This window comes from Vipera ursinii (assembly GCF_947247035.1).
Source record: "Vipera ursinii genome assembly, chromosome: 3".
NCBI classification, from domain to species: Eukaryota; Metazoa; Chordata; class Lepidosauria; order Squamata; family Viperidae; genus Vipera; species Vipera ursinii.
Window position 1 is genome coordinate 156,119,107 of NC_139516.1, and position 10,663 is coordinate 156,129,769.

The 10,663-nt window shown below is 42.8% G+C and overlaps 1 protein-coding gene across 1 annotated transcript; it reads left to right on the plus strand.

Annotated features, from left to right (window-relative positions):
• Window positions 1-5,767: 5,767 nt before the first annotated feature.
• On the plus strand, window positions 5,768-9,502 carry CBLN2 (cerebellin 2 precursor; the record flags this gene model as incomplete). The annotated part of the gene is made up of 3 exons (XM_083358608.1): window positions 5,768-6,103; window positions 8,713-8,832; window positions 9,305-9,502. 3 exons carry the CDS (start codon window positions 5,768-5,770, stop codon window positions 9,500-9,502), a joined length of 654 nt encoding a protein of 217 aa, XP_083214734.1.
• Window positions 9,503-10,663: the final 1,161 nt, after the last annotated feature.

Sequence of the window (10,663 nt, forward strand, 5' to 3'; positions counted from 1 at the left end):
GAAATCTACATTAAAGTGTCTCCAACATGTAGCAACAACAGTCTCTTCTTGAATGCCTCTTGGGCTCCTTAAACTTTCTACAGATGAATTGCTGTTGTTAGAAACTCTGTGTAACATTCAACATTTCCTAATTTAAACCAATTAGATACTATCTGGTATGATGAGAGAATTTATAATGACCTTGGTATTTAAAAAATGCTATTCACATTCCCCTTCTAATTCCCCAAGGCAAACTAAGGAATAATCATCAACTCACCCACCTTTTTGACTGACCTGGAAGTAGAATAGAATAATAATAATTTTATTCTCACTTTGAATGTAAACTAATCGGCATACATTAAAATGAAATTTCGTTGCATACAGCTCTCAAAGGGTCACCGCCTCCAATATACACTACATAAATATGACAAAAATAAATAAATACAGAATTATGCGTATACCCACATATATTATATGACACAGAGAAACAACAGTCTAGTTCTGGTTATGTATACATGTGCATGGTGAGAAAAACTAATCTTGCGAGTTTACCAGATGGGTGGCATAGGGGACAAAGCTATTACAGAATCGGGTAGTCCTGCTAGAAATATTTTGAAACCTTCTCCCAGAGAAGGATACTATTTCTGGAAATTTAGGACTGAATTGGCACTCTGGCCATGATAACCTGTTAACTAAAAATCCATACCTCAACTGAAATATTTTTATAGAGGGATGGAGAATAGACAAAAGTATACGCAATCTTAAACAAGATAACAGATATACCTGACATACTTTGCCATCTTAAGCTCATTCTCGATGTGGGAATTGGTTAAAAAAAATCACAGAAGTAGAAAAAGTTGAAGAGACATTAAAAATATATCCACAAGTCTATTTCTGGAAAGGCACTTCACCATATGCTCCCGCACATGCTGCCTTTATAAAATGTAACTCCAATGAGTTATAAAACTCTGCTTATGGAGGGAGGGGGGGTGAGTGGAGCCATTACAAAACATTTACTACTTAAGCACGTTTTTTTTTTAAAGTGGCCAGGTTATGCAGTAAAAACTCAGTCAAAAATAAAGGAAATTTGTCCCTTGGATGAATAATTTCATCTGGTAGTTCAGTAAACCGGACACAGCAAGTGGGAGCAGTTTTTATTTAACTTCTCAGAGGCAGATATAGATGTAGATGTGGACATATAAAAAGAAACACTATAAAAAGTGCCATGGGCAGTTACGGCAAGTTTCTATCTGAATGTGTTAGCATTTGCTAAAATGGTAACAGCACAGTGCTATTATGGTGCCTATTACTGTTTTTCACTCTCTTGCATATGTTGCATTTAATTGTGTGTACTTTTCAATGGGGGAGGTCGGGCTACTAAACTGGTAGGGCAGACCAATTGCATTTTGCTGAAGAGCTGTCCTGTCTCAGGGCCCACCTTCTCAGGTATGTGTTCAGTGTACACTCTTCCTACTCCCTAACAGAATCTGCAGAACTCAGAAGAGAAGGGTGCATTGTGGGTGTGGAGGGAGACTGAAATAGTTTCCTGGCTGAACTCCTCTTCCTGACTACCCCTTTCTAGCTTCTGCTTGTGGACAGTGCAGGGAAGAAAGTTGTCTATTGCTTTTTTAGAACAAAACTGATAGTGTTTACCAGGGCTTTTTTTTGTCATAGAACACTCAGAACGGAGTTCCGGCACCTTTTTTTGATGGAAACTTGTAGGGTAGGCAAGGCAGGTTGTATGACATGTGTGAGTTCCGGCACCTTTTTCTTTTACAAAAAAGCACTGGTGTTTACCCACCTTTTTCATATACAAGTAGTCCTCATTTAGTGATTGATTCCTGTACAAAAATGATAAAAATTAAATGTACTACCAATACTTTATATTTATGAACTTCACAGGTCTTTAAAGCAGTGCCCCCCCCACAACCTTTTGGGCACCAGGGACTGGTTCCATGGAGAAAGGATTTTCCATGGACTGAAGGGTGTGTGGTTTTGCATGCTGCCTGCATCCCGCGGATGGGACTTTGCTTGTTTGCGTGGACCAGTTGCTGGAATGCCATGGTTGGGGACCCCTGCTCTAAAGCAAAAGAAAGATGAAGCAAGATTTCACTTCGCAATCACTTAGCTTATCAAAGGAGATGCTGGTCATGGTTGGTAAACAAGGATTACCCATATGTGTTTAAGTAAAAATAAGACTTTAAGCAAGTCGCTCTCTCTCAGCTCAATCCACCTCACAGATTTGTTGCTGTGGAGAAAATAGGAAGAGGAAGGAATATTATGTATGTTTGCTGTCTTGAGTTATTTATAAAACTAGTGAAGGCGGATATGAATGAATGAATGAATGAATGAATGAATGAATGAATGGTTAGTTAGTTTTTATATGTAGTTTTATCTCATTTGGCTTCAGTGGTTTGATGTTAGGTTGCAATTCCCTGGAGTGCCTTTATATTCTATGTGGCAATGTTTATGTAGTTCTGCTGTTCAGAAAGGAGAGAATATCACTTTCCAAAATGCAAAGCTAATGACTTAATTATTCTTAGAAAGAATAGCTACGTTGAAATTCCATGCTATAAAGCAGAATTGTAAAATTGGAAGTGGTTGGACAATATTTTCATCCCCAGCACCTATTACATGAAGGACTCATTTATTATGTTATCACTTCTTAAGGAACAGGGATTGTTGATGATAGGAAGACAAGCTGGTAATACATTTGGTTCTTTTCTTTCTTTTAAATAAAAATTGACCTACATAACACCCTGAGTGAAAAATGAAAAGGCAATTGTAGGGTAAATGATAGTATCTAAGGGATTCTATTTCTCTGATCTTTCTGCTTTATTTTTCCGGCAGCAACAGCTCCGAAGCCGTTTTTAAAGCTATACATGTCTGCATTTTACCGCCAATAAGAAATGCTAATTTTGCCTGCTGCAGTGTGGCACCGCGCCTCTGCCAACTTGGCAGCAAAAGGTTTGCGGGCGCAGGATTAGCCTGTGATTGTACGAAGGAGAAAGAAAAGGGGGACAGATCGGCCAAGGGAGCGAGACTTTAACGGAAAGTTCACCCGGGAATGCCGTTACCGAGATCCCTTTTCTAATTCCCCCGGTTCTCTTCAACCCTTTAATTCCTGAATATATTTATCGGGAAGGGCGAAGGCCGCGAGGTGGCGCTCTACAACCAGGTTTGGAGTTCGTCTGAGCGGCGTCCCGTTCCATCCGGGTAAGACGCCTCCTCCGAACCTCCTCACATATCTAATCCCAGAGCGTTAGGGCATTCCTGGGGGAGAAAAAAAGAAGAAGGCTTGGAAGCCCAGTTAATAAGGCATAGCTGCCTAGACAACTCCTGTGTCCAGAGGTTTTAAAGGGACAGACCTCCTGCCCTTCAAACCACTTGCCAGCTGTTGGCACTGCCCGGACCAGAAAAGAAGTTCCAAGGCAAGGAACGGGCGCGCTGCTCCCTGCTCCCGCCCCTCCAGGAGTTGAGAGCCCGCTTCCGCGCCCTTTACCTGGGCGAAGGGGAGGGACCTGAGCAGAAGAGAAACGGATTTCTTTTGACTCGGGTTTTTTTTTTTTAATTTTTATTTTCCCCTCAAGGGGATGAAAGGAAAGCGGGACCTTTCTTTGAAAAGGAACTGGAATCCGAAGAGCGTCCTGCTTCTTTCCAAATGAAGTTTAGCCTGCGACCTGCGGGAGGTAAGTGGTTGGCTTTTCCATAGACATCCTGGGGAAACTGAGCAGAGGAACGAATCCCCAACGTGGGGGAAAGGACGAGTGCGCGCGTTTGGCTAACTGGGTGCTGGGCAAGGAGTGCAGCTCTGTGTGCGTCTGTCTCTCTCTGTGTGTAGGAGTGTGTGAGGGAGGGAGGGAGGAGGGGTCGCTTGAGTTTACCCAGTGTGAGAAACAGTGACGGCTGCGAATGTGTCTGCAAGAGGGTGGGAAAAAGAAGAGGGGGGCATTATTGTCAATGGGCGGGTGGGGGGATTGAGGCGACTCTTGTTTCTTTATTCCTCCAGTTTAATCTCGCCTCATTTATTTCCCCAAGCCGTACAACTTCGAGGACAGCAGCTTGGGCAGAGCCGACGCTCCTCCGCTATGGACTTTCCAGGTAACCAGCAGCGCTTCCATCCTTTTTGCTCGCTTGCTTTTTTTGACCACTTGGAAAATCCGGCGGGTTTCCTTACAAACTGAGAATGGGGGGTGGGTGGGAAAGCAAGACTTCGTAGCAATGTGTCTTTTTGATAAAACTGTTGGAAGAAAAGCCGGAGAGGGGTGTGTGTGTATGTGTGTGTGTGTGAGACGGCAAGAGTCGTGTCGCCGAGATGTAACTTTTCAGAAACAGCCAGCCCAAACTTCTCAGGTGGGGCTAATCTGGTTCTGTACTATTCCCGCCTTGAGTTTATCAGGCGGATTTGCCGCAACCGGCCGTGGAGAAGTCCGAGCCGGCGGGGAGCGAAAGCTGAGCGGGGTTCCTCGGAAAGGAAATTCGGGAAGGAAAGGAGGCTTGGATGCGCCGAATCAAGGTGAAGGGGAGGGGGAAAAAAATCTAACGGACCCCGCAGACAGGGGACTTAATCTCGGCAAGAGGAGACAGAGAGAGAGAGGCAGACACGGAAGTTTTAACCAATTTATCCAGTTCTGTTGTTCAAAGCCTGATGGAACCTAGTAACTCTTTATCGCGCGTGGCGCAGGAATGTCTTCTTTTTCCTCAGGGTTTCTGAGGAATGGGAGAAATAGGGAACTAGTATTTGAAAGAGAATTGCTGACAGTTGTTTTTATGGGTATGGGAGTGGCAGGGGCGGCTTTTCCCATCTTTTGCGGTTTTCGTTGTGTGTTGTTTTTTTTGTTGTTGTTGTTGTTTTGTTTTTAGGACGGAGGCGTAGCTTAGTCTGACATATAATGTGTCCCTCGTGTTTTCGGCGAGGTTTAGACCCAGTCCTGGCAAGTCTAATCAACCCTGGGGGCTCAAGCTCTGCTTAGCACTTGTTCCATTTTGCAGATTCGGGGTGTAACGTAGAAGCTTTTATCACTGAGAGAAACAAATGGTCTTTTGCTCACCGTCGCGGCGGAACGAAGAGTGAAGTGAGCGAAAAGCTGCAGGGCAAGCCTCATCCCCACTCCCAACGCGCGCTCGTTTTCCCTCCGATAAAATATTTTTTTATGCTGACACCCGCGTATATAAGTATTATATATATATATATATATATATGCTGGCTCGGGAATTCTGGGAGTTGAAGTCCGCGAGTCATAAAAGAGCCAAGGTTGCCGACCCCTGGTTTAGTCAAACGCAGCACGACTAGGACCCCCCCCCCAAAAAAAAACAAAAAAACTTCAGCCTTTCGTCTGGTTCCCCTTTGTGCCTGAGGAAAGGGTTTCCTTATAAAGGACGCCGTTCCTTTGCTTTGCTTCCTCGCACCACTTGGGGAAGCTCCAAGACTCTGGCCCGTGAGGAAGAGGGCCGGAGGGTGGGGTGGGGTGGGGGTCGCGTGGCTCCACGCTCTGCTTAGTTCTGACCGCCCTTTCTTCGCTCTCTTCCCTCCTGCAGGCTGCAACTGCTGCGCGCCTCCCGCCTTCCTGTGAAGCCTCCCGTTTGCCCCGTCAGTCGCTGAGGGAAGAAGCGCGCGCGCGAAGCGAGCGAGCGAGCGCTTCGAGGGGCTCGTGCGGGTCCTCAGGCGGGGCCGAGCCAAGCAGAGCCACGGCTTACGCGCCCGCCCGGAAAGTAAAGGCAGCTCTCGTTCGCTGCCGCCCCGCCGCCCCCTTTGGACTCCGCGGTTGGTGACGGGCCCTGCAACACGATGCCCGGGCGGCGGTTGTGGTGGCGGCGGCGGGGGGCGCTGGCGGAGCCGGCTGTCAGTTACTCCTGCGTGGCGGCGGCGCTGGGCTTTTTGCTCTTCCTGCTGCCCACCAGTTGCCCGGCGGTGGGCGCACTGAATGACACCGAGCCCATCGTGCTGGAGGGCAAGTGTTTGGTGGTATGCGACTCTAGCCCGTCCGCCGACGGCGCCATTACTTCATCGCTGGGCATCTCCGTGCGCTCTGGCAGCGCCAAGGTGGCCTTCTCGGCCACGCGCAGCACCAACCACGAGCCGTCTGAGATGAGCAACCGCACCATGACCATCTACTTCGACCAGGTCAGGTGGCGCGCCAGTCTTCTTTCCCTCCCCTCCCAACCTGGCTCTTGGCTAAGCCCCGCCCAGAATCAGTAACAAAGTCAAAGCCCCGCCCAGCTGCCCTCCTTACCTCCCTCCCCTTTCACTCAGTAAGCCTTCATCCCATCCAACCGCCAACCGTTTTGCTCCTGCTCCCCCTTGTGTTAAGAAGAATTGGTCACACATTTCTGGTCCTTAGGTCCATCTTCATTCTCCTCCTGGCTGAGACCTTCCCCTTGGCATCTGTGACCGCTATTCTATTAATTCCCCAGTTCTGATCTCCCGAAACACATATTTCCTCTCAATTCAAGCGTCCCATATTATCTGCACCAGTTACGGTTCCTATGGTCTTACTTTGTATTCTCTGCCCACATTCCAATTAAACTCTCCTCCATGTGTGTCCCCTCTGCTAATGTATCTTATTTCACCAGAGTTCTTTGTCAAGTTCAAGCTTGCTTCAGGAATCTTAAGAACAATCCACTACAGTAATTCACAGCCAGCATCTTGGCAACACTTGTTTCTCATTAACTTCTTGGATGAGAATCATGATTTTATTAATTTCCTTTTAGTGTGTCCACCAATAAATACCGCCAAGGACACCTTTCTCATTTTATTGGAACAAGCTTGACTTCAGTGCATGTGTCCTTTTCTAAGACATAGCTACATCTCATTTCTCCAAACTGGTGACTCTGGGACATCCTTCTATAAAGTGGAGAGGGAGGACAATCTGTAGAAATCTGCCCACACGCCAAGTGGGGACAAGCTGAAAAATTTAATAAGGAAATCTTTAAAGAACCTATTGGGTTCTTGTCAGTCCAGAAATAAAAAAGGACGAACTGGGATTTTTAAATTAACTATTTATTAAATCCTTGTATAGATACATATGTACACCTCAGGCTAATTGCTTAAGTAGATTAAAGTAGATTAAAATAATTGTATATGCATTGTGTGTACTATTGTTGCATTTTATCTAACTCCTCAACGAAAAATAGCTTCTTCAAACCTTTAGGAATTTTATGTTAAATATATTTTGTTGTAATATAAAAACAGAAAATAAAAAATTATGGCAGCATAAATTGGCAGAGTTTTAATATTAGCAGAATTATTCTGAGTCTTCTGTGATACACAAAGGCAAATAAATATGTCAGTTATTCTAGAAATGCTTTATGCCTACCATTTTGTCATATTCATACCTTCAACTCATGAAACATTATCTTAAAATATTAAATTTATAGTTTCATAATTGTTCTTGTATGTACACATAAATTGTAAAAATTGGTAGTTTATGTTTAGAAGAAGCTGGAAGCTGGAATCCTATATCTAAGAAAATAAAGTCCAGTTTATCCAGTCACACAACAGAATTTTTTTACATGTGTGCCCAGAAGGACACTTCACTTAATTCCTTAGGAGTTAATTCTATTTAAAAAGGGCACAGAACTGCAGATTTTTGAGAAGTAAAGAAGTTTTGATTTCTGTTTGTTTTGTAACATGAAACCTGTTTTAAAACAGGTGAAGATAAGCTTGGAAATTCACAAGCAGACAAAACAAATGAACAGTGACTGTATTAGGATCCTCCCATTTGGAAGCCTACCTATTCAAAAAATAAGACCCCAGAAAAAGTGTTAGCAAATAGTTATGTATGAATATGGATTATAGAGAAGATTAAAGATCTGATTCTGCAGATAAATAACTAATTGTATGAAGAACTTTAAACATTATTCTGGAATGTTGATTAGATTCTCAAGAGTCTGTACTTTCTTTCTCATATTTTTATGTAATCTGCATTGTTTGGATTTAAGAAACAGACTGCGCTATGCATTATATTGAGATGAAGACATTCCTTACCTTAAAAAAAAACCTGTTCACTCTTTCTGCTTTTCTGATAGTGATGATACTTTGAATCATTTATGACCTGGCATCAGGTATCATTTTACATTCTTATAATTGGCAATTGCCATTTTCTTTACCACTAAGTCCATGTTCAAAGTTTCTGTGGGTTAAAATAGATACATCCTCCTTATATGTTCAAGCTTCATTGAATAAGTTTTGTTTTAGGATGGGTGTGGGAGCAGAAAAAAAGAATAAAGAATGCAGATTAAGAACGCTACTTACCTTAATACCTGAACTCCCTTCTCCACATTTCATCCCATGCAACATTACTAAGCCTGTTTCATTTCACATTAATGCTGCAAGCCCCAAGAGACACAATTAGTTGCAATGCTGTTGTGTGAAAATGTAAAATCTAGTGGCTTGTTCAATGGAGTATTTTCCTTCTTTGTGTATATCTCAGCAATGATTTGATCTGTTTTTTCCTTCACTGTGCAGACATAGGCTGCCATCATATGCCTTTCATGCTCTCAAAGAAGCTTTGGGTGCACCACTGGGTAAATCAATCAGCTGTCTGAACCATCCTTTTACAACACCTTAGGAACTGGCTCCTTCCCCCTGCAGTCCATTTTAATTGTACAGCAAATGCCAGTGGTTTTGCACTGCTGGGAGAGCAGGGGAGGGTTGTCTGAGAAATGTCTTTCCTCCACCCCACTCTCTATTTAATGAAGGAACAACCTGATTTCTTTCCTTTTCTCCTCCAGGTATTAGTTAATATTGGGAACCATTTTGACCTCGCTTCCAGTATATTTGTAGCACCAAGAAAAGGAATCTATAGCTTCAGTTTCCATGTTGTGAAAGTATATAACCGACAAACTATCCAGGTATGTGCCAACATTAGGAGTTCCTTCTTAGAGCAGTTGTTTCATTTCACAAAATCATTCATACAAAAGACTTATCAAATAAGGCAATGAGGAATGGACCCATGCACTAAATCATTTATTAGTCTACTGTTTAGCAGTGTTATAAAATGGGGTTATTTGCCTTAGTAAGGGGTATGATTTCCATCCCTGGTCAGTCTCCTTTGACTGAACTAACTGAGCGTGGACAGCCTGATCTGGGAAGGAATTTGTAGATCATCTGAAACCTTTTCAGTATCATCCTGTATGAGAGAGATATGTTCTATCCTACTTGTCACCTGCTCATTATGTTGGGTTTCCTGCATGTAGAGACACTGACTTCCCTTTGGTTATAATGTACTATGTGAATGTGTGTTTGTATGCTATACTGGAGTATAACTAAACTTTTAGATAAATCTCATGAGACCACTTAGTTCATTTTTATTTTGTACCGCAGGTCAGTTTAATGCAAAATGGCTATCCTGTGATTTCTGCTTTTGCTGGAGATCAAGACGTTACCAGGGAAGCAGCCAGCAATGGAGTTCTGCTCCTTATGGAAAGAGAAGACAAAGTGCATCTCAAGCTGGAGAGAGGAAATCTCATGGGAGGATGGAAATATTCAACCTTTTCAGGGTTCTTAGTCTTTCCATTATAAAGAAAAAAACAACAAGGTGAATCCTAACCTGCAAACTGGAACAGGAATTCAGTCCTCAAGTGACAACAACAAATCCCAAGAAACCTCTGCATCCTCCTAGAACTGGGCTAGACTTGCCAATAATTCCAAACACCCCATCAGACTGCCATCACCGAAGGAGGGGAAGACTTCTTGATGCCACTTTTTGTGTTAACTCTTGACAGTTCCTTGAGAAATCTGCAGATCTGATTAGTTTTAGATAACAGTCATCCTTAAGAAAAAAGAAGTTACCAACCTGAGCAATTCGTACCTGTGATTGTAAAGTCAATTTTGGATTTTATTGTTGGGATTTCATTTTATTTTTTCCCTTTCTTCCTTTTCTTGTCTTGAAGGAAGGGATACGTTAATTGGGACCACAGAAGTGTTTGTAATGGACTTATTCCAAAGCCAGAAGACCCTGATCTCTGATGATATGTTCCTATATGTTTTCTCTTTTTGTGTTTGCATAGCCTTAAAAAAAGAACAAACAAAGCACCAAGATAAAAATAAGAATTTTTCAATTATTCACACTTCAAACCTGTATCTTCTGGGAAGGGTAATTTTTGGACATTACTGTGTCAAGAAGTGCTTTATTCAGTGAAGCAAATTTTGCACGATTGGAACATATTTTATTTTGTGTTACTCGTGTTTTCCATCATCTTTCTTTCCATTTGCTGACTGTTCTTGTGCTAAAGAAGAAAGGCGATTTGACCCATATGATAAAGCAAGCACATATATACTCTGAGGCTTGCAGTGAAACTAACCATTGAACGATGTTGCTTGTGTTATCCAGCTGATTAAATAGAAGCATTTGTTGGCACAGTGGAAGACAATACAGCTTGAGTTGGAAAGGCAGCGACTGATATTTCTTACATTACCTGAATCGGAAGGTTGTCAATATCTCAAGCAAACATGCTGTAAAATATAATATCATTTCTTTGCAACACTGGGCATCTTTTGCTGCTTTCCTGATATTTATTTGATGGATTAATTTACTTATGTTTATATATGCTGTGATTTGGCCTGAGTGTTCCCACAAGTTATCTTCCCTCCAGGTTAAATAAAAAACAGATTCACACCAAATTTGCTAGGACCAGACCGTTTGTGTGGCAGAATCAGGGACACTGAATTCCTTTGAAAGGT